Raw genomic sequence first — 22639 nt, 5'->3', positions numbered from 1 at the left:
TGCATTCTGGCAAGAAATATTGGAGGCGCTTCGTTCGTTCGTGTCGCCGTAGCAGCCACGTACTCGAGGTATTCCATGCACATGACGTTTGCTGCACAAGGGCTGCACCCCTGCGCTCAAGCTCCCAGCCTCCGTTTACGGCCACAACATAGCGGTATCCACGACGCTAGCTCACAGGCATGTAAAGGCATGTGATGGATCCATGTCGCGACGAAAGGTCCATTGGCCCAGCCGCCCAGTAGGCGTGACGAGCTTCGCGAGCATCGTGGCTACGTCCAACTTGCTAGAACCTACGATACGATGCCGCGGCGCTCGCCTGGCTAGCAAAGCGTGCCTTCGTTCAAGGAGCTGCTGCAGAAGGGCTGAACGGGTCGAGTACATTCACGCACAGGTCCCGAGCAAAGCACTTGCGGGTTACAGATAAGCGTGGCGGTGGACTTGTTTAGCTTGGGAGGGTGCCATCAAGTCTACCACGTCGTTCATGGCAGCGCGGTGGGAACGAGTAAATATTCACGTAGCTTTATCAGCATTCAGAATGAACGACAATTGCATGTGCCGATGGACGGTCGGTGCACAGGCAGGATCCGCGGGGGACGTGGTGACAACGCCGGCGAGGAGTTGGAGCAGGCCCTGCGACGACGGCGAGTCGTGCTGTTGGAGGCGAACGGCGAGTTCGAGCTTCTTGTGTTTTTCTTTATACGCCTTGTCATACGCATGGCGCTTGTCTTTGTTCTTTGCCCGATACGCCCGCGCGCGCTCGAGGATTTTGTCGCGATTCGCCTCAAAGTACCGTTTGTGGCGCTCCTTTTCTTTTTCACGGTTGTTCTCGCGGTACTTTCGCTTGTGTTGGAGCACGCGGTCACGGTTCTTCGCGTGCCACTCGCGGACGTGGTCCTTGTTCCTGGCGTTGTACGCCTTGCGCTTGAGTTTGTTCTTTTCGTACCATTCCTTGTAGTACTGTCGTTTGGACGAGACATCCCCGGCGTCGGCTCTTCCGCGGGGGCTCGTCGCGGTGGCGGGGGTCATGTCGTTGACAACGGTGTGCATGGCTGAGGGCAAGTCCAAGAGTGCGTATCGTTACGCTCGACCGATTGCAGTTGTCCGCTGACTAGAGCCGTGGAGCCATGGTGCCTGTGGCCAATCGCGACGCCGTGCTGTGGATACATCCACGGAAGTTCCCGTGCGAATCGAGTGGATAAACAGGCGCGTCGTGCCTGGCAATTGGCTCGAGGCACGGGGCATGGCACACCGCGGACGGCGGAGCCACAGCCCAAGCAGCCACTGACAGACGACGTGGGGTCTCATTGGCAGCGCCCAGGGGGGTCTTTGCCATCGAGTCGCCTCGACAGCGCGTCAAGCGCAGGTCACTCATGTGTGCGTGCTCTCGTCGCTTTCTTTGTCGAGGGTAGAGATCGAGCACCCTACGACGCCAATCACCGGTTGTCGTCCATCGATTGAGACCGCGGTTGTGACTTTGTGTCGGTGCCCACCGTCGTCGACATCGGGGGCAATTCGTCGCGGTTGGTGGATCGAGGTCGCTGGCAAATCAACAACGCCATGGGACATGTTTTCACCCGTCTTGTGTTGGTGGCTCCAAGGTGCCCGCCAAGCGAGCTGCGGACGTCGCGGCTCGCTTGGCGTTCGGGGTGGCTTTTCACCAAGTAGCAGTGCTGCCAACTCCAAGGGCATCCGAAACTGAATTCAATTGGTCCAAATATTTGTTCGTTCTTGACTTTGATTGGTCATATTTTTTTAATAATGCCATTTATAGGACATTTAGAATCTTATTTAATGCGTTATTATATACTACGTAGTAGTTCCACCACGTCATGAGGTGAGCTAATGATTGGTTCATTTTCGCACCTCGACGACTTGCATTGGGCACAACGATACGCATCGAGACACTTGTTCGGGCCAACGTCAATGATGGCATGGTGTCGATTCGAATCGGAACCATGCGCTGTGTCTGGTTTCATCGCGAGGTTGCTTCTGCTGCGGCGGCGACCCACACCAGCATGGGATTGCGTTCCTGAGCTACCATACAGCCGCGTTCGGATGGCGGCTGGTCCAACTTGCAATCCGTCTCCATCAACCTGCAGCAGTCCATCCATCCACACACTACACCACCGCCGCGATGCAACTCGAGATCATGCGCATGCAAGGCAGCAATGCTAAGCATCGCCCGTATACCGCCCTCTGCCCTGGAACGAGCGTATGAGCCGTGGGCATGCATGGGCTATCGAACGACTGCCCACCCAGTTGGTCGTCAGTGCATTGATTGAAGCGATGTCGCAAGGGAAGCTCTCGGCCTCGAAGCTTTCCAACTCCCGTTCGATGAACGTGCGCGTGTGAGCGCACGTTGAGCGCTCACTCAGTGGCATACCACGTCCGATTTCAGGCGGCGACGCCTGCAAGTGCGAACAATGCGTCACATGAATGTGGCCGGCCGTACGATATAGCGTTGAAGCGGTTGATTGGGCCAGACGCATCGTTTTGCACACGGTGCAATGAACACACGAGCAAATGCTGCCGTCGTCAAGCGCAGTTCCGTGGTCAAGACGGCCAGCGCGCTTGGATTCTACGACAATGGTCGTGGTGGAATGGATGGCCCTCGCGTCGCTGGCGAGCCCCCGGTACAGCGAGAACGCCGTCAGGTGAGCGATCCATTCGGTCGAGTGATGGGCGCTGCCGTGGGATATATCTATGCCGACCCTGGTAAGAATGGCTTGACGAATTGTCCAACAGCCATGACTCTGGCGTGGGGATGCCATAAAACAGGAGGACTCCAAAGACACATCGGGCAACCAGTAGTCGCCGCCCTACCCATACGACGCGGTATTCAACTCGAGCATATTGAGCCCTTCAACGTGCCCTCCAATGCGAAGAAGGCAGGTAGAGCAATCGTGCCACATCGAGCATCATCCCCGCGATGTATAGTTCCCCCGCTACGTGGCAACTGTGGGTGACATAAATCGACAGCGCATGGATCGCAGTTCAGGCTGTGATGCGATGGATCGCTTCGTTGTAAATGCACTTCCCCAGTCATACGTCGACGCATTCGACCATTTGCATTGCTTCCAAATCCATTGCTCCGTTCGAGAAGTCATCAAGCCCCTTTGCGCTTGACGAGGTTTGGACTTTGTCCTTTGGACCATTGCCGCTGGTTCCAACTTCAGTTGCGAATGGTAGGCCCCGTATTGCTTGGTCAAACGCCGCCCGACAGTCAGTGTGGGCAATGGCCGATCGCCAGTCCAAGTCGACCCACCGTTGTGTGCGTACACATTTCATGTATTGGGAACGGCGCCAAGGCCCTGGATGATGGCTCGGCGACGTGTGTTGACTTTGGTGACAAACACGCCCGGGGTACACGCGAATTGAAACCTCGCCTGAACGACATCGCTGTCGTAGCTCGTGGACAACAGACCCTACCAGCAAGTCGATGGATTCGTTCGTAGTTGTGTGCAGGTTATGGCATGAGGTCAATGAGAATTGAAAGCCCGTGCGGTTGTGCGTGGGCCACGTCGTTGGTCGGGCCAACATCAAGACTTATGCACCCGAGCGAACACGCGAGTTTCCCGACGCTTGCGCTGACAACGGCTCGACATGGTTCGAGCGAAGCGCGGTACTGTCGTGACCATGCGTGGCGGAAAGCTTGTGCACGGAGCGATCATGTCGGTCCAAGTGCAAAGCGCGCAGGATGGGTGTCAAGCATAAGTGAAAGGACAACTTGAGTCCAACGGTCGATCCAATTTCTCGAGGACGACTCGATATTGGGGGGACATGCTCTGGCACTCCATATGGCGACAACCTGCTGTGAAAAACGATCGAGGGAACCGCGCACACCGCGAGAGACGCCGTGCCCTGTGACACGAGGTTTGCCGTGTGTAGCCATCGTTTCGCACCGCTTGCCCTCAGGCATGTACCTGCAGACGTATTCCCCGCAGACGTATTGAAAGCGTCGATTCCTATCGGGGGCAGGGGGGCGACATCCTGTTTCCCTGGATCCGCCCTGGTTGCAAGAGTTGCAAAGGAGGAGATTGCGTCCGTGACGACGCCGCGCCACTCCAACTGTAGACGATTCATTCAATGTCTGACTTGATGATTGACAAGAGACAACATCTCGAGCAACGCGAGGCTCCCTTGCAAGTCGGATGTTGATAATCGCTGGCTCGTCCAGGATGCTCCCGTACCATGCCATCGCCGGCGACTGGAGTTTTTGCATGCACTTCATCGAGCAGGGGATGTTGAGTGTATAATACTCTTCGAAGCTCGCTCGATGACTTGTCCGCTCTCCAACGCGCGCTGCTATTTGGACAGGCATACCTTCCGCATGATCTCGCGCTGACGAGCGACGGGGGTTTCCTGTACGCCACCAGGAAGGCCCTGCGTCAAAACTGCACGGTGGAGTAGATTTGGGTTCGTTCCACGGCAAAGTTGCCTCGTGGGGGCATCGCCCATGAGATTCTCTGCTCGTTGTGCAGGGAAAGGGGGGATTCGCATGTGCTATAACGAGTGCTGCGCAGCGCAGCAGCTTTGGCTGGCGACCCAAGGACTGGCTGCACACTGTGATAAAGACCAAGTCCATTTGACGCAGCCTGTACACTTCATTCCGCACCACAGATTGTCTTTGTGAATGGAGGGTTCAAGCGCTTCCTGCGGCATCGCATTGCCCATATCTGCGTCAACGATCGAAACGATTCGTGAACTGGATGAGTTCCTGTCAGCCCCCGCGCACATATAACACCCAGCCTTTGAAATACCCACCCAGCCACACCCACTTCCACCAGCCCTTTCAACGAGGCTGTAAATGCCTCATGGCCAGGGCCGGAGCTTCAAATATCCACAACAATCCGCAGCTCAAGTATATATGCCCTCCTTGCTGTGGCAAACTGCCTCGCCAACGTCGCGACGACTTCGTCCAAACGACTCCGCCATCAATTCGGGAAAATGCCATCTTGCGCAAAACGCGTAGCCCTCGCACGACGCACTGGGAACGACGGCGAAGGCGCAGGAGCGAGGGCTCGTTTTTGTAGACCGCATCGAGTGGCTTGGACCACGAATCTCTCGTACAAGAGCAAAATGTACATGGCAGTCTTGAGAACACGCGACCTGTCCAAGCGGTTCTGGCTCTGCCAAACTTTATTTTGCTCAGAAATCCATCGGCTCGTCGGCAGCGCCGAACCTTCTTTGCTCATTCACCCCAGCTCCGACGGACCCGCGCCGACGGTCAGCTCCAGAGGCTGGTTGGCATGCAAAGGAATGAAAGTGCATGCTGTGGCATCGAGTCAGGGGTACGTCCGTCGTGGAGCTGCGCTCGAAGTCTCAATGCACAACAAGGCATCAACTTTCCCGTGCCCCCTGGCACCAGCTACCGAGAACCCTCGCACTCAAGACGAACCACTCGTCATCCACTGCCCTGAACTCAACCATGCTCCGCATCACATCCACCGTGCGTGTACGGCACGTACCGAGCATGTGATCGTGACAATTCGTCAGAGGAGCATCACCAGATTCCACGCGCCTGCATAGGGCACATGGGAGGAGGGCCCGTGCAAGCACGGCCGAAGGCCGCCTGTCTCCCGTTGCGCCGGGCGGCATCGACAACTCCATACGTTTGCCTCGTTCTACCAAGCCGAGTCGCCAGCCCACACACAAACGCTGGTCGCGAGGTGGGGTGAGGTTTCATATCTCATCTTGATAAAACTTGTCTTCCCCACCGCGTGGCTGGTCTTTCGCCACCGCCGCCCGTATCGGTAGCCGAAGCGACGGTTGCATGGTAGGTGCCATCACCCAAGCACAACCTTCGCAACGCTCCGTCCATGGCATACTAGGGTGACTCGCGGCTTGCGCATTGCGCGAGCGCCGTACGAGGCATGCGGGGTACCGCCAGCCGCGGGAAGTCCGCGCTCGCGACGGCTGCATCCTCGGGAAAGGTATGCAAAAAGATACGCACTCAGATCAAGGTCCTGTTTCGTACTGGATGACTCGGAGGTGGTGAAATGAAACCCACCCCGCCGCCCAACGCATCACCCATTGCGAGTCGTCGCGATGATAGGGACTAGCCCCACGACCTGGCGGTCCGCCCCCTAGGCCAGCCGCCACACGGTGCCGCACCAACGCCCGTGCAATCCAGTTGCCCCAAGCGCCTCGGCGCTCCACGGCTCAACACACACGGTCGCCTGGCCTGTCTGTGTGTGTTGGTCCGCTTGGCTGTCCCTTGCCGTCCTGTTCTTCGATGTTCCTCCCGCGAACTTTCCCCTGTTGATGGATGATCGTGTTCCAGAGCTTGCATGTTGGATCGAACGCCAACCCATCATTACGAAACTAGCCATGGCAGCGTCACAAGTGCTCCCATGTACCACGTCTCCGATGTCCCCACCCTGCCTTCCTCTCGCCGTCGAGCCAGCATCGACATGCGACGGCGGTGTATTCAAGTGTGCGGCACACAAGCACCGCACGCAATGCCTCGTCCTCGGCTGCTGCCGGTCGTTTCCCGCCACCAGCAGTAGCGCCGGACCGCCCCACTTACGTCACAAACACGTCCAAACAAACAAGCAGCCGCACCGGACCAAACGTCTCTGTATTGTGGAGGGGTGCATCAAGCAGGCGCATGCACGGCAAAAGTGTGTGCGCCACGGCGGCGGAAAGCTGTGCAAAGTCGACGAGTGCTCCCAACACGCTCGCGCGAATGGCGTGTGCTACCGCCATCGATCCTTGTCGCACGTGGCCTCGGATCGTGGCCGTCGCAGCAGGAGTAGCAGCCAAACCGAAGCTACGCTTGACGATTTCAACATGTCGCAGCACTTGGACTTGCCCAACTTGGACGTATCAGAGGACCTCGGCGGCGACGACTCGGCCCTCGATCGGATTCTCGGGGAACTCACGCCTCTCGACGATTGCTTCTTTCCGTCCGTGCTCAAATTGGAACAATTCGACCAGCCGCCGCAAACGACGTCGTGTGCACCATTCGACCAGGCGCACATTTCTCGGACGTTGCCCTGCATTTTGACGTCCCCGCACGGACAAGACTGCTCCGATTTCGCAAGCGTGCTGCCAGCTCCGTCGCCGTACGCGGCAACCCCGCCAGGGCTCATGGCACGCTCGACAGATGACTCGCTGCTACGGATAGTCAACACAGTCGCGATGCTCAACACGATGCACATGGTGTCGCAGCTCATGCGACAGCAATAGATCCAGTTGCGTGACAGGTCAGGATTTGATGTTGTCGTAAAAAATCGCTGTCGTTGTGATGTACTCAACCTGGGACTTGCCGTTCGCGATGGTGGTGTATTCGCCTCGCACGAAACAAAGAGTCCCTTCATCTCGGAGGCATCCTTCCTTCTGGGGTATCCTCTCTTGCGACACCTGCCATGAGCTGCGGACAACCATGCTATTCGACCCTGATCTACACGTCGTACCTGTCCCTTTTTGTAATCCAAATCATCTCACAGACATCAAGCGCCATTGGTTTAGTGGTAAAATATCTCGTTGCCATCGAGATGCCCCGGGTTCGATTCCCGGATGGCGCAGTGACTTTTTTAAACTTGGCTACGAGCAAGTCTGTGATAAGGAAGGGTACGATCAAGGGCCAGTCGAAGGCGACGAGTATCGTTGTGATGGCTCTCTTGCGCGAAGCTTCAGGTTGTTATGGGCGCAATCAGGGAGGCCTATCGCAGCATCCGTCCATCTGCACGGACATGCAACGGTGTTGGATGGTTTTGACCACGTGGTTTGTATGTTGGAGCATGCAGTACAGTCGGCGTTTTCACTTGCGAGTCGATTACGTGCATCCATGTTCATCGGTGTACTTTTCCTGGTGCTCGTGACGTGGTCGTATTCCTGGAGTGTCTACAGTCGACGAGGTTGCAGCAACGGAGCTTGTATGGCCTCGGTCAAGTCACGACGAGAAGATAAATTCGTGCATGGCAACCAAGGGGTGGAGCGGCGGCGTTGAGGACGACGTGGGTGCCGATGAACCCACTGCGCCGCGACATCCCCACTCGACGCCGCCTGTTCAGGGTTTTCATTGGGCGGGCATGCGCCACCTTTGCCATGGCAACTTGAACTTGCCAGCTAACCGATGGCGCCATGTTTCATCGGTTGTAGCACATGTCTGTGCACCGCCCAACGTGGACCGCCCCTTCTTCCACGATTCGACGGGGCGATGGTACACGGAGCGGGGGGTGTCCAGGCAGCGTGGGGGGTTCCATCCACAACGACGTCGTAGCTCGTCTAGCGTGATCCAAGTGCACCAAGTGGACAATGGTGTCAATGGAGATAATATTAGGGTGCATTAATAAGTTGGGTGGTTCCGTGCGGTGTCGGCTCACGAGAGCAAAAACGCAATGGACGAGGCGTTCCGGCGGCGGTGGCTGGTCGTCGCAGGAGCCTCGGTGGTGTGCTGCTTGTGCAAGTGGTAGTACATTTGAAATCGAGAGATCGACGACAGCGTCGTCGTGGGGTGGCTCGCCGTCGTGGGAAACGTCGAGGACGAGGCGCCAATGTCCGACGACTGGGGCTTGACCGCCACGCCGTGCAATTGATACTCGTTTGACGGGTGAAACACAAACGGCGATGGCTCGAGCGACGGCTCCTGGCATTTGATCCCGTCCAACGCATACGGAATGTCGAAGACAGACTGTGACGGGCGGTTGCGCGAGCTGCCGCCAACAGGCGCGATCTTGTACTTGGGGGCAGTGGTCATCTTGCACGAGTGCCGCTTGGTCGGGAGGAGGTCAGTTTGGGGCGACGTGGGTGTGCGCATCGGGACGGAAATTGAAAACTGACCAAGTTCGACCATCGCAGAGGATACAGAAAGCCAGATGCCACCGTCTTCGTTGTGAGACAGATTGGTAGGGGTGGATGTGGCGTGCGGCGGCGTGCCTTTTGCTTGTTTCTGACGGATTACTGAATTCCATGCGGAGCCCCTACTTGGTCCCGATAGAACGGCTGTCCAGCCAGACGACTCCAAGAGCACCCAAGCAAAAGGATGTATCGATGGGGAGCTGAATCCGCGGGGGTGGGGCGCCTGGGGCAGAGCTCGAGACGTCATTCCGACCGTTGTTCCTTCATTTGAGCTCGATTCGTACGCTTACAAACAAGATTGCTGGCGCCACGAATGCAGGTCAACTACGGTCAATGTTGTCCGATTCAGCACGCCCGGTTCATCACCGCAGCCCTGCCCCTCACGTCGCAGGATCGTCCTGCATCGGAAAGCGCCGAGACGCTTTTTCCTCATGTAGAAGTCCGTTGCAACTGTCCCATCGTGACAAATTCGTGGCCTCATTGGTTCGTTGGACTGAACTGGTGGATGAGCTTCTCCCACCGACCATCTTTCAATCGACCCCGTCCGCGTCCGTGCCATTCTGTGTGTTTCTCTCCACTGGCAGCACCACAGGACCGCTTCGTCACCCTCCGTGGCGATCCACGTGGCACTGGCATCGGGCAAAGTCGCCAAAAATCATTGCTCCCCCCGTGTCTTGTGACCCCTCCTTCTTGTACTCGTTTGAGTACGTACCAAGTTCCCGTCTGCGTGTGTTGAGATGTGTAAAACCAGATTTCGTGTGACAGGGCCAAACGTTCGGTTGGTGATTACACCACGATATAGCATCGTTTGGTGAGGGCAATGGAGGGGGCCGCGTTCAAAGCTGGTCGGTTCTCTTCGCTCGTACGAGAGCCACTTCCGTTCTTCTTTCTTCTTCCTTCCGTTCTGGGCTGAGTGTTACTAGCGACATCAACGCCGCCGCCGGAGACACGGCTTTCAAGCGAGAGTATAATGTCGTCGACTCGTTCGACACAACGGGGGCCACCTGCTGACGCTCTATTAGTACTTCCGTGTGGATGATCGCACCTGTTTGCAAGAGAAGAGCAATGGCGCAGTCCCAGAGGAAGGCACACATCTAAACGGCGCCGGGCTCGCATGAGCCTGTCACAGTCGTCGACCAATATGCGCGCGTCCATGGCGAAACAACTGCCACGAAAACGTAGATGCGGCAGAATCCCCAATCCCAGCTGCGTGAGTTGGTGCGAGCGCAGACAACGGGCATCGCTTTTCGAAAGCTGCAACGAAGAAGTGCTACGCCAAAAGAACCAGCACCACGAGTGCAGCCGGCGCTGACGCGACCAGGACTTGAATTTGCATTGGTAAAGGTCGTGGTCAGGTCGCGTAGGTGGCCCGCCGTCGGGTGTAAAAGGAGGCGACTGTCGCATGCATAACAACACCCCACCACGTCGCAGGTCGTAAAGGCAACTTGAATTGCAGCCAGCTGGCCCACGTGGTCGGGCGAACCTAGGTAGAGGGGTGCATGGGACACCACCCATGTTGATGAACTCGCACCGCCACTTCTTTCGCACGCCGCGGTTGGCTGGGAACTCGAGCGTTGGGTCAAGCAGTGCGAGAATTGTCGCACCGACTGGGCTGACTTTTGTGCACCACGCCACCGCCGAGTTTGGAGGCGACGAAAGACCAGGTTCAGCTTTCAAGTGCGCGCGCAGTGGCCAAGGAGTATTTGAACAGCGAGACACCATGCACAAATGGCGGGGGCATCGAGAGAAGGGACGAAAGCTCCCGAACGACCCACTCTGAACTGCTGTTCGCGAATGCGTCAACCGTTCATGTCTGGTTCGACTGCCCTCGATCGTCGTGCCCAGGGACAACGTATTGGCATGGTGATGGCCACCAACCTTATCCGTCCCAGCGCTGGGGCGCGCCTGTGTCGCCACTCGTACTGTGTGTGGTGCCACGGCCCGCCCCAAACGCAAGAATTCGGGTGATTTCAAAACGAATGTTGTCCGAGGCGCGATGTCGTGCCGCAAGCGCCTGACTTACATCCTGTCACGATGCGTCGCCATTCGTTTTGCCTTGACATCGACGCCTAGGCTCCGCCACAAGCTTTGTTCAAGTAGGAATCGAATAGACACACAATGATGCCATCTCTCCTTCCTTGGACAACTCTTACGTCGTCAACCGACTTGATTGCCGGCAACGTCCTAAGTACAAGCGCGTTCACCTCGCCCCGAGTGCCCACTCAATTCTCGGTTGCGTGGAGAGCACCCCACCAGCACGTACGTCAAGGGGTGCCATCGACACAGGACATTGAGGACGTACCGGAAAACACATTGGTCGCGTAGTGTGTGGGGCGTTTGACAAAGCGCCCTCGAAACATTCTGACAGGGTAAAGCCACGCATGCCACACAACTGAGCTTCACTCGCCTGGACGTCCGTCAGGTTGCAAGGGCATTCGGCATTCGCTACATGCTTCGAGTGTTGCTCTGTCCGTCCTGTATGGTCCTCAAGGTTGGGGCGCCTTCACACGTCTCAGTCGTCGAATGGCAACATTCAGGTACCCAGAGTGCCTTGGTTGCGGGGAGTTCAGTACGTAACCCGATCAAGCCATGCCGCGCCGACTGTAATATTGACATGGCTTAAGGCTCACGCCGCCGAGGGACCCCGAGCATCCGTGACGCGATCATGAAGGACGCGATCTCCCTCTTCGACCGCTTGCAAGCTGGACCAAACCTGAACAATGGTGCAATGTGACATGGGGTGGCTCAAGCATGTGAAAGCCAACTCAAGAAGTGTCCCGGGCTACACGCCCATCGCCAAGCACGGATCGTGCAGTTCGTATGAGCGATTTATTGGAATGCTTTCATCGCACTTTCCCTGGACGCACGCAGCTCAAACGTTTCAATACGTTGACACGTGTTGCTTTACGCCACGCCACTTAGTAGAGGCTCGGACGCCCCGTTTGCAAAGCGCATTCACAACGCGTCTGTCATCACGGCATCCGTAGACTGCGGTTCGGTTCGTCTCCGTGTTTCACGGTGAATGTAACAGGTTCGAGAGCGTCCGGCTGAGGGGTGCGTGAAATGTGAATGTTCTGCGGCCATCACCTGGGGAACTTGCTCGATGGCCATTTCAAAACGTGCCAGCGCGGTGGAGGCACATGGGATTGCACCGACCCGCGAGCGATGCATGCAAATGACACCCGCCACGATTTTCAGCAGCTCCTTTTTGGTGGTCTTCCCTGCATCTAAGCTTGCTGGATTGTAATGCTGCCGTTACGAATTACGGGGCAGCAGTTACACCCGTTTCACGTGCGACACATACACGCTATTGGATTGGCTACACGTGGCGCTGCCCCACGACGCCGCGAGCCACCCCCCAACGCAACAACAACAGGACATCCTGATTGCAAGCGCTCTCGTAACACGTCGCCATATTGATAAACAAGTCGTCCATGTGGTGGTCGTGCAGCATGTCAGGCAGCAAAATGAGCCACACACGATTGACATATGATGTGAGTGACATGCCGTCTGGTGTGTGCCTGGTGATGGCAGCATGTGGACATTCCATGCCTCCCACATCATATCCCTCGTTTGCCATCAAAGAACCAGTCTTCGACACATTCAAGTCAGCCAAGACCTGGCAAAGCTCCGTTTCTGCGCTTCTGGCCACGACACGAAGAGCAAAATCCTGGCGTCCGCACGAAGAAATTTTATTCAAGTTGGGGAACCAAGCGTCGCAGCGCACACTTCTGGCGATGAACCTCGCCAGATCGTCACTCACATGACATGGCCACCGAAACGAAGCGGCAAGTCACTTGAATGGCTACAGGACGCGTCTAGCCCCTCAAGAGATCAATGCCAGCCATTCATAAATTCCACGAAAATCGTGGCCCCTCCATCCACGACGCTCGTGTCGCCCCCTCCGTCGGCACCGTGTGATCCCTTCACGTTCGCCCGCGTTGCTTAGCAACTCGCCCACCCACGAAAGCAACGGACGTCGGCCAACGTGTCGACTGGGCGACTTATGGATTCGTTATCCCTGGCTTAAAGAACTCAATCCAAACTGTATACTCTATTGCATCAAGCAATTCCCTCGACCCTGCTCTTATTCTAAGGATATTCAAAATATATGCATGACCACCTCTTACCTGACCAGTATACAAATTTCAAGTCATGTGGTCGCCCAGCACGTCAACAGTGGGCTCAATCACGACGGCGAAACAACGGCCACTCATTGGTGGATTCTGTGTATGCCGCACGAAATAGCAGCGTTTGATTGGACAGCTGTGAACCAATCCGAGAGAAGAACCCCGTGGTGTCACACCGACATGGTGGCAATCCCGCGGCGCTATCATGGTCACTTGGAATCCGTCGCGACCGATCCATCATGCATCGCAGCCCCAGCGCGACGTCAATTGACACCTATAGCAGCCACAGCGACGTTGACACGACGGTGTGCACGAACGCCGATTACCGCCGAGCGTATTACGCGAAGAACAAACACAAAGAGTTAGCGCGCATGAAGGTGTATTACGAGACCAACAAGGATAAGTTTAGCGCGTACGGGAAAGACTACTACGAGCGCAACCGGGAAAAAGAACTCGGACGCTTCAAAGCGTATCGCGCCAAGAACCTCGAACGCGACCTCGAGCGCAAGAAGCAATGGTACGTCCGCAACCGCGACAAAATTCTCGCGTACGCCAAAGCGTACGACCGCAAGAACCGAGACAGACGCAACGCGTACCAACGCGAGCGACGACGAAAACTCAAGGAAGCAGCCTGCCACTCCCTGACCAAGCCGACCGTGGCATCCGCATCCCTTGTGTCGTCCATCCCATCGATGCGTCTGTCGTTCCTGTTGAACCCCGTCCCGTGCGGCGAATAGGTCGGTGTGTAGTGTAGAATTTGTAGTGTCGTGTAGAATGAGGTTAGCGTGTACAGTTGTAATATGAACGCGATATTTAGGGCTTCCATGGCGTGATATGCGTCGGTGAATGGCGGCCAACGTGCATCGCTCGCCCCATCGAGTTGCAGGCGTTGGCGAAGACATTCTACAGCTTCAGCTGGCGTCTTGCCACGTGCTGCGGCAAGGACTTGCCGCATCTCCGTGCGCGGCTTGGGCAAGTGCTCCGTCGTCGCAATCAAGTAACTCGATCAAGCGGGGTATATATCTACAGCTGCTGCGTCCACGACAAAGCTAGGAACGACCACGTATTTATGACGATGAGAAAGATGCGGCCATTCCACCTGATTCCGTCCGCAACCACCAGTTCTGTCCTGGCAAGGCTTCGAACGACTTCACTTTAGGTTTGTTCGTGGACCTTCCGACACACACCATACGTTCTCGATCGTGGCGCGCGTCCGCCAGAGGACATGCAGACGCTGTTGACGAACGGTGCTATCCGGCCAAGCCGGTTACGAACTTGGCACCCTGCATCACTGATTGACATTTCACGTGTGTGCATTGCGTCTTGCCATGGTCGTCGGCAGTATCATGAAGAACGTGTTGAGAACACTCGTCACTGCTTGCATATGAGTTGAAGAGGGCACTGAAGTCAAAGGATAGCTTAACACTCTTAACTCACGTTTCGATTTGCCTCCTTGGATCAAAGTCGCTTGCACACGCTTGCCGCTGCCCTTCCTCGACCGCCCTATCGAAACAAGATCGCCCTCAACACACGCCCGAGGTCTTATTTGCGCGCATTCGCTGTGGCTACAAGGACAACACCAACGCGACGCATGACGGCGTCATCTCGAAGCGGCGATGGATTGCCCGCTAGACCACGACCGCGAGGAGATATTTACCCACCGCTAAATATTTGGATTGAATAAATCCCAATTTATCAGAAAAATCCGTCGAATACAGACACCTACTAGCGAACATCTAATCGGCGGAGAAAGGATACGGTAGCTAGAGTCCATGTCGTGATGCATTTGAACTTGATTTTTGTAATAAACTCCGCGTCGTCTGGTCGTGACTACGCTTCATAGCGACATGTCCGAATGAAAATTTTCCGTTTAAACTTGATTAAACTATGAAATGTCTTCCGCCCCACTTCACTACTATCACTCCTGGGCAGAAACTCATCCCCCCACCTGGCTCGGGTACAGTGCGCGAAGGAAATAGGGTCACACACCGAGACGATGCATCCGGCTCGGTGTCAGAGCATTCGCTTCATGCGAAGCTCCGTGCTAAGTATGCCTCTCCACGTTGTCTCCATCGAGAATCTGACCATGTAGCTTTTGCCATCATATAGCGGTGTTCCTGAGCTTCGTCTCTCTCTGCCTGTGCATGTTTGCTCTGATCTTCCCAGCATGGTCGCAGCAAACATATTCCCCGTCCAAGGATGCCGCGGCCCCGACAACGTTCCAAGGCTTTGGCCTCTTTGCGTTCTACTCGACCAACACACTCAATGCCCCGTTCTACGCGTCCATTACGACTCTGTTCTTCGCCGACTTCTGCGAGCGATTTGCGGCCAACAAACCATCTCCAAACTGGATGCTTGGACACGGTCCTGCGTTTAACGACGCTCTCTGCGACACCGCAGTCATTGCCACTCAATGCGTCATGTATTCCGCCGCCGGCTTTGCAGGTCTTTCTATCGACAGTTCTCCGTCGACCTCACGATCTCCGTTGCAACAATGTAGTCCTGGCCCTTGTGGCAGCCGTTGTAGCATGCTTCATCCCCGTTGCGGGCGCGGCCGAGCGAACTGTGTCCATCAGCACCTTCATGTCTTGTACGCTTTTTCCAATATCCCCTCGGAGCTTGATGGTCTTCTCAGGAATTTTCATTTCTTCGATTTTGATCATTTCATGATATTTTGTGGTAATTGTATGTTTTAGAATTTTGGAAATATTTGTGTCCGACTGATTCGATGGTGGCGCATGAAATAGCGCTGTGCATGCTGGCCGTGCTCGTGCTGTGGAGTGTATCGTTCCAGCAAAAGCTTCTCAATATCGACGTGATTCAAACTGCGTACAGTCAATGCCAATCCCTACAAGGATCGAGTGCATCGTGGAGTTGCTGGTTTTACGGGTACAGTTTCTGGGTAGCCATCGCTGCCGTTTTGTGCTTGCTGGTCACGACGTATGCCAGTGCCGCCGGTCGTGCAGCCAAGGTGAAGTTTTCTTCGGCTTGTGGCACGTGCTCATTTTTGGTTTCCATAGCTCCGTCAAAACCGCAAGGCATACGATCACCACTTGGTCATTGCCCTGCAAGAGTCTGCAGCTTTGGCAGAAGCGAACCACTCCACACTGAACAACGACACTCGCCTCCAGCCCCTTTTGACCACACGCACGGCAGGCGATCTGGTTGATCGGGAACTGGCGCTGGCATTGCAGCAATCCAAAGAAGCCCACGAACTGCAACAAGCCATCGACCTGAGTTTGCTTCAGCAGCAACTGGACCTTCAAATGGAGCAGCAGTGGGCGATACAGCAACAACGACCATCCTTCGAGCAACGCCGCTTGGGCACGCAGCAACGCTTGGACTTGTAAAGGAGGAATATTTTGGTAAAAAATCATACATTATTCGTGAATATATATTTTTCCTTAATGCACTTTCATCAATAATATGTACTCTGGAGGAATTGGCAACAAAACATCTGTGTGCACAAATAGACTCTATCAGATTTTCCTGTTTTAAGAATCCTCGCTTGTTAGGTCCACCAATGGACCTACTATTCCTGTGGTACTACGGTGGCTGCTGTAGCATCATACGCGCCAACGTCCAAAATTTTAGGTGGGGGACCCACGTTTGACTTCTCCAAGGGTGCTCCTGTAGTGAAGGCTAGCATCTGTCACAATCGTGGCAAGTTCGACCTCTGCTTTAAAAACGCAACGTTAAAAGCGTTGTATTGTAAATCCCGCTGCGGATTCGTGGCGTTTTATACGTCTGTCACGTTTAAACGTTCGAAGGGGTGATTAAAACGCGACTTGAGCCCAAGTGGACAGGGTTTACCGGATAGGGGATTCGTTATCCGGATATTGCTCTGGCAAGCGGCAAAGAGCTGGGCAGTGTTGCTTACACGCGAGCAAGGGCGCCGACACCTTCCACGATGCGCAACGGACCGCTCAAGAATACGATCATCAGTACGACGCGCGCATCCGATCTGTCTGTTGATCACCATGTTGCGCCTGTAGCGGTGTTCTTCTCGTTCATGTCGTTGGCGGTGTGCACGTACTCGACCATCTACCCCGCATGGTTCCAGCAAAAGTACAAGGAACACGACCCCGTCGTGTTTCAGGGGTTTGGAATCTTCAACTTTTACTCGACACAGCCGCTGCAGGGTCCATTCTATGCGTCGGAGACGACGCTCGCGTACTCGGAATTCTGTGCGAACGAAGAAAAAGGCTTACCTCCACCGAACTGGATGCTCGGCGGCGACGCCCAGTTCAAGGAAATTTTGTGCGGGTACCCTATCAAGGGCATTCAGTACGTGAGCTTTTTTGCATCCGTCTTTGCCGGTACGTCCCATTTGCTCTCATGTTCGTCCTCTGGTGACTTCTCGATCGCTTCATACCCGTTGCCGTGCTCTCCACATGCGCCATGTTTTTTTGGTTGCAAAATTCGATTCCATGCTAGGAATCTGCGAACTTGTCGTCCACTTGAGAAATGCATGCTCCTCGAAAAGTAGCTGGATACCATTGTGCCTAGTGTCCTGTGGAACCGCTCCTGTGTAGTGGCTGGCATGTTCGGCACCCTTACGCCCCCAATTCTTTGTTCGTAGCATTTGGCCTCATTGCTTCGGTCGCCGCGTGTTTCAACCCGGCCGCTGGCTACGCCGAACGCATTGTGTCGTCGACGACCCTCATCTCCTGTAGGCTGTCAGACAATGTTGCTTTCAGACGACGCTGACGCACGTGGTGGTTGTAGCCCTGCTCCTCTTGGCGGCGCTGATCGTGTGGGCAATCCAAATCCAGCAAAAGATGCTCGAAATCGACGTCATATCATCGGCGTATGTGCTGTGCCAAAAGAAAACGGCCAATTGGAGCTGCTGGTTCTATGGGTACAGCTTCTGGGCTGCGATCGGCGGTGTCGTCGGCATGCTCATCACCATGTACACGAGCTCTGCCGGGCGAGCCGAGAAAATCCGTCACTTTCGCCAAGAATATGAAGCCGACTTGGCAATTGCCATGCAGCAGTCCATGGAGGCGACCGCGGCAAATGTAGCACCGTCGGGTACGTCAGCGAGATGGTTTCTTTTGTCGAGGGATCGCGTTGCGAGCTCGTGATGGCTGCTGTGGTTCGAAACGCTGCTCAACGGTGGTGTCCGTACTGTCAAAATTCCTGTGGCGATGATCCTGCAGCGATGCGTCGATACGTGTGAAATCGCGCCTGTTGTTTCTGCATGTCCTTGGCTTGTATGAATGGACGGTTGGCATTGCATCGTGGGCCGTTTGGGAACGAGTGGACGTGGTGCGTCGGTGGTTTGACATGGAGTCGTCGTTAGGGGCCTTTTCGAACCAAGAATCGTTTGGAGACAACATGCACCATGGCCACCAGCCGTACCAACAAGGGTACAACCAGCAATTCTACAACGAACCCACAATTCAAAACGCGAACCACTACGCAGTCAAAGGCGGAATCGTGTAATCAAGTTGTACAAGTTGCGTGGCGCTCGGTGCCCGTGGCATTCCTTTTCGAGCAAACACACGCACCTACCTGCCACGGTTGCGCGCAATGACAGGCCTCGTCCACTTGCCAAGCAATCCGTGCCGTCACGTCGGCGCTTTGTCCATGCAGCGTCGTCGTCCGTGTGGGAATGCGCATGGAATTGTCGCTAGAAGCTGGATGGGAAGAGAGGATAGATTGCCTTGGCATTCCCCACCGTTGAGTTAGCAGTCCCTGTTGCAATGTTGGAACCATGTCTTCCATGACCGTGCGACGCTTGATTTCCACTCGTGTCATGCACTTGGTTGCCGGGACCTCGCCAAGTTCTGGTTGAATTGTGCGCATGCTAAATTTCTCGAGCGCTTTTCGTCGGTTTGACGGGTTTTCAATTCCAGGTCGTGGAGCGGGTGTCGGTCGACCTGAGCGCCTGTTCGACCGGGCGGGCATAGCCAGCAGGAAGCTGTGGCTGGTCGACCGCATCTCGATCTGAGCCACCTTGGTCCCTCTGACATCATTTCACGTTTTGCACGCCCCAACCACAACGATGCCATTGCTGCAACCCTCGACTCGTCGTCTGCTACGGCAAAAGCCCTCGTCCTCACCAACAGAAACATATTCATGAACCCAGCATCCACACTACAAATTCCTTAGGTCCAAACAAGCCAAAGCTGTCACTCCGCCGTGGATCGCATGGGCAATGGCGGTACGTGTCTGCTTTCGACAAGAAAACTAGGTCTGTCGCGGGCGACCTGACCGTGTGTGTGTGGAGGGGGGGGTGGTGGAATGGTTGGCCACCGCGACGACATGAGGTGACGCGATGTCGCTGCGGCGAACCCCAGAGACGTGGCAGCTTCAGGTGAATTCGGACCATTTTTCGCATTATTTTCATTGTTTTACGTCAAGAGGTGTCGAAAAATTGCAAAAACGCACGAGACGGATTCGGACCGTCATACAAAACCCAAGTCGTCTTGCTCGTCCGGATGCATATCCGGATATTCCGAACGCGACTTTGGTTGGTGACAGCGCACATGAAGGGCAACTTCACTTTTGAAGATGGTGGACACCACGTCGCCGACCGCGCCGCCGTCGGCCCCCAAGACCAAGCTACGAGCTTCTGCGCCGGCATTCGTTTTCTCGGCGAACGCTCCGGTGTGGCAGCCTCCATCCTATGCTGCAACGCCGGTCGTTGCCGCGGCGCCGCCTGCCGGCCCGATCTTGAAACCAACCGCGAAAGAATTCGTTCCATCGTGTATGTTTGAGCCTTACACGATTCCTCTTGCTCAGTCAAGATTCCGTCTCACGCGTGCGTGCATGTCTAGTCTTGATTCCTGCTGTGCAGCCAGCGGCTACGACGACCGATGTCGCTCCCGTTGTCGAGCAACCAGTTGCGGCCATCGAGAAGGTGTCGATTGTTGTTGCCGACGACGTCAAGCCGAAAGAGGTTGTGGTGGCAACGGCCCCTGTTGCAAAAGCCGAACCAGAAGCTGAATTTCATCCGACGTCCCCGGTGTCTGCAACGCCCAGTGACACCACGTCGACTAGCTCGTCGAACTCGACGCCGACAAAGGAACCTGTCAAGAGCGAGGGGTCGCCCACCAAACAGCAGCAGCAGCAGCAGCAGCCAGCCAACACGACCACGGAGCCGTTGTCCCCAACCTCTCGCAAACGCCGAATCAAGTACACGTTGGCAGAAATGCTGTCGATGGAGCCCGCGGTACTGTTCCATGCTAGGTCGTTGTAATGTTTTCTCACATGGCGCGACTACCGGCAGACGTGCCCTGTCCCTGCCGGTCTGGTAATCTGCGTGGCCGAGCCAGGCGTCGTGCTGGCGAACCGTCAAGCGTTCAAGGAGTCAAAGGGCGACAGCCACCACCGCGGCAGCGACCGCAAGCAGCACAAGAGCGGAAAGAAGCACCACAAGCATCACAAGTCGTCGTCGACTGTGGCGGACGAAGATTTGCCGCCAGTCAAACCGCTCAGCATCAACGAGGAAACGCGGTGGAAGCCCAAGGACCACAAAGCCAAGGCAAACGCAACCTTGACGACCGATGAGTACCTGGCGCAAGTCCAGTCCATTCTCAACAAGCTGAGTGTGGAAAAGTTTGATCGGTTGTCGGACCAGCTCATTGACGTTGCGGTCAAGAGTGTGGACGTACTCCAAGGCGCGATCGACATGGTGGTGAAGAAGGCGCAAATGGAATGGCACTTTTCGACCATGTATGCCGAATTGTGTGCCAAGGTGACGCGCACGGCGATGCCATTGATCGAGGTCAGCGCCGAGAACGGCGAAGCCGAAGCGGTCAGTGGCGCCAAGATGTTTCGGTCGCTTCTGCTTGCACGGTGCCAAAAGGAATTTGAAGTGTCGGCGCTGCAATCCACGGCGACGGTCGTCGATGCACCGACCGAAGATGGCAGTGCCGCGGAAGCCGAGAAGCAGCTCTTGCTCAAACGCGCGACTCTCGGACACATTCGCTTCATTGGCGAGCTCTTCAAGCAAGGCCTGTTGTCGTCGCGCACGATGCACGAATGCATTCAACGTCTCTTTGGCAACACGGACAAGCCGGACGAAGAATCGCTCGAGTGCTTGTGCAAGTTGCTCGCGACCGTCGGCCTCCGCCTCGAAGGCCGCGCCGCCACTGTCCCCCAAGAAGCGGCGCTCATCAAGCAGTACTTCGACATTATTGCGACGTTGAGCCAAGCCAAGGACAAGCTGTGCACCCGCGTGCGATTCATGCTGCAGGACTTGATTGACATGCGCGCCAACAAATATGTGTCTCGCCTCAAGGAAGCCAAGGCGACGACGATTGCCGAGGTACACGCACAAGCCGCGCGTGAAGAAAAGCAGAAAGCATCGTCTGGCGGAAGCTTTGCCCCCAAGCCCAAGCTCGCCAAGAGCCAGAGCATGGCGCAGCTCTCGCAGCCGCCGTCTCCCGCCGCGCCGCCATCCAAAGACGGATGGGAAACCGTGCCAGCCAAGGTCAAGCTTGTCAAGAGTGCGTCGGCGGATATCCGCACGCTGCACCCGCCTCGATCGGGTACGTGCAAACGATTTGTGGTTGCGCGCACGAGTGTGGTGCATGGCGCCGTGTTTTGCCGAATATCGTGGTGGAGAATGGAAAATGCTCGATTTGACTGGGGAACGGCTGGCTAACCGCTCACGGGTAGACAAGCGCATTGACGATAGCCGAGGCAAGGCGAAGCTCCATCGTGGGTCGATCGAACGCGATCGCCGCAGCTCGTTGGATAGCCGCGATGGTCCTTTTTCATCCCGTCGTCCGCCTGCCGTGCCTCGTAGCAACGGCCCCCGCAACACCCCGCCGTCGCCGGAGAAGCGTGCGGCACCGACGCCCGCGCGTACCGAAGAAGACTTGATCAAGGTCGCCAAGCGTATGTTCAAGGAGTATGTGGCCGAACAGGACTTGGCCGAAGTCCAAGCGCAGCTGCATGATGCTCTCGTCCACACACAGGCAGTGACGTCGACCATTCTCAACTTTGCGCTGGATCAAAAGGAAGCGGAGCGCCGTGCCGTGGGGCCATTTCTGAACGGACTGGCGTCGGAAGGGCTCGTGGATGCGGCAGGCATTGCCGCGTCGCTGTTTGAGATTGTCGAAATGTTGGACGATATCGAGATCGACATCCCCAAGGCCGGCATCTACCTCAGCCACATGGTCGCGCCGCTGCTTGTCGAAGGCGTCCTCGCACTGGAACATATCGACTTGACCCCGCTGCCTCCCGCCAAGCAAGCCGTCATGAAGAAGCACTTGGCTCAAGTTCTCAACGAGTTGGAAGTCGTGGATGCCGCCCTGACGGACTTTATTCAAGCGCACAACGAGTAGATTGGGTGTGGTCGCCAGATAGAGGATAGACATAGTGGATAAGATTACGATTGTTTGGCATGAAGATGGACGAGGCGTTGAAGTGGCTGTACACTCGATGGGACAACTGACTGGCAAGTTGCTGGCGGCGGTCGCCTTGAGCAAAGAATGCTGCTCCAGGAGCCGACAGACTACGCCCCAGGAAACGGCATCGCTTCTACCACCCACGGGTCCATGCGTATACTCCCTTCGTTGTCGATGATGTATTGCCGCATGAGCGGACATCTCCTAGTGTGCATCTCAACGGCCGACGTGTCGTCGCACGAGGGGGGAAGCCTGGTCTCGACCCTGGTCTCGACCCACGCCCTTCTGATGCAGCAGACTTCCCCACCTACCTCATGCGAACGATTTTCATGAAAATGA

At 55.9% G+C, this 22639-nt stretch overlaps 8 protein-coding genes and 1 non-coding gene across 10 annotated transcripts; 7 read left to right on the top strand and 2 right to left on the bottom strand.

Moving 5' to 3' along the window:
* Positions 1–447: 447 nt before the first annotated feature.
* H310_12663 (hypothetical protein) lies at positions 448–1550 on the bottom strand. Its single transcript, XM_008879833.1, has one exon. It carries the CDS (start codon positions 1045–1047, stop codon positions 511–513), a length of 537 nt encoding a protein of 178 aa, XP_008878055.1. The 5' UTR covers positions 1048–1550; the 3' UTR covers positions 448–510.
* Positions 1551–6369: 4819 nt separating this feature from the next.
* H310_12662 (hypothetical protein) lies at positions 6370–7259 on the top strand (the record flags this gene model as incomplete). Its single annotated transcript, XM_008879832.1, has 1 exon — positions 6370–7259. One exon carries the CDS (start codon positions 6370–6372, stop codon positions 7189–7191), a length of 822 nt encoding a protein of 273 aa, XP_008878054.1. The 3' UTR covers positions 7192–7259.
* Positions 7260–7458: 199 nt separating this feature from the next.
* Positions 7459–7529, top strand: H310_12661. The gene has a single exon. It is a non-coding gene; the product is annotated as a tRNA-Gly (tRNA).
* A 392-nt stretch (positions 7530–7921) lies between these two features.
* Positions 7922–8765, top strand: H310_12660 (hypothetical protein; the record flags this gene model as incomplete). Its single annotated transcript, XM_008879831.1, has 1 exon — positions 7922–8765. A coding segment is annotated over one exon (376 nt), but the record flags the coding sequence as incomplete, so codon positions are not given.
* On the bottom strand, positions 8257–8800 carry H310_12659 (hypothetical protein; the record flags this gene model as incomplete). The annotated part of the gene is made up of 1 exon (XM_008879830.1): positions 8257–8800. The coding sequence occupies one exon, from the start codon at positions 8798–8800 to the stop codon at positions 8327–8329; it is 474 nt and encodes a 157-aa protein (XP_008878052.1). The 3' UTR covers positions 8257–8326.
* A 4355-nt stretch (positions 8801–13155) lies between these two features.
* On the top strand, positions 13156–13760 carry H310_12658 (hypothetical protein). The gene has a single exon (XM_008879829.1). The coding sequence runs from the start codon at positions 13175–13177 to the stop codon at positions 13670–13672; it is 498 nt and encodes a 165-aa protein (XP_008878051.1). The 5' UTR covers positions 13156–13174; the 3' UTR covers positions 13673–13760.
* Positions 13761–14884: 1124 nt separating this feature from the next.
* Positions 14885–16332, top strand: H310_12657 (hypothetical protein). Its single transcript, XM_008879828.1, has 5 exons — positions 14885–14983; positions 15045–15380; positions 15436–15525; positions 15683–15906; positions 15956–16332. Exons 1-5 carry the CDS (start codon positions 14932–14934, stop codon positions 16283–16285), a joined length of 1032 nt encoding a protein of 343 aa, XP_008878050.1. The 5' UTR covers positions 14885–14931; the 3' UTR covers positions 16286–16332.
* A 445-nt stretch (positions 16333–16777) lies between these two features.
* H310_12656 (hypothetical protein) lies at positions 16778–18516 on the top strand. The gene is made up of 5 exons (XM_008879827.1): positions 16778–16879; positions 16931–17254; positions 17518–17607; positions 17664–17969; positions 18241–18516. The coding sequence occupies exons 1-5, from the start codon at positions 16846–16848 to the stop codon at positions 18381–18383; spliced, it is 897 nt and encodes a 298-aa protein (XP_008878049.1). The 5' UTR covers positions 16778–16845; the 3' UTR covers positions 18384–18516.
* A 918-nt stretch (positions 18517–19434) lies between these two features.
* H310_12655 lies at positions 19435–22431 on the top strand. Of its 2 annotated transcripts, XM_008879825.1 has the most exons (4): positions 19435–19650; positions 19721–20115; positions 20173–21436; positions 21567–22431. In XM_008879825.1, the coding sequence occupies exons 1-4, from the start codon at positions 19455–19457 to the stop codon at positions 22235–22237; spliced, it is 2526 nt and encodes an 841-aa protein (XP_008878047.1). In that variant the 5' UTR covers positions 19435–19454; the 3' UTR covers positions 22238–22431. The 2 variants fall into 2 exon arrangements, with proteins under 2 accessions (XP_008878047.1, XP_008878048.1); XM_008879826.1 differs by lacking the exon at positions 19435–19650 and having other exon boundaries at positions 19680–20115.
* Positions 22432–22639: the final 208 nt, after the last annotated feature.

Source organism: Aphanomyces invadans (genome assembly GCF_000520115.1).
Source record: "Aphanomyces invadans strain NJM9701 unplaced genomic scaffold supercont1.41, whole genome shotgun sequence".
Lineage (NCBI taxonomy): Eukaryota > Oomycota > Saprolegniomycetes > Saprolegniales > Verrucalvaceae > Aphanomyces > Aphanomyces invadans.
This window is presented reverse-complemented; position numbering and strand designations above follow the sequence as displayed.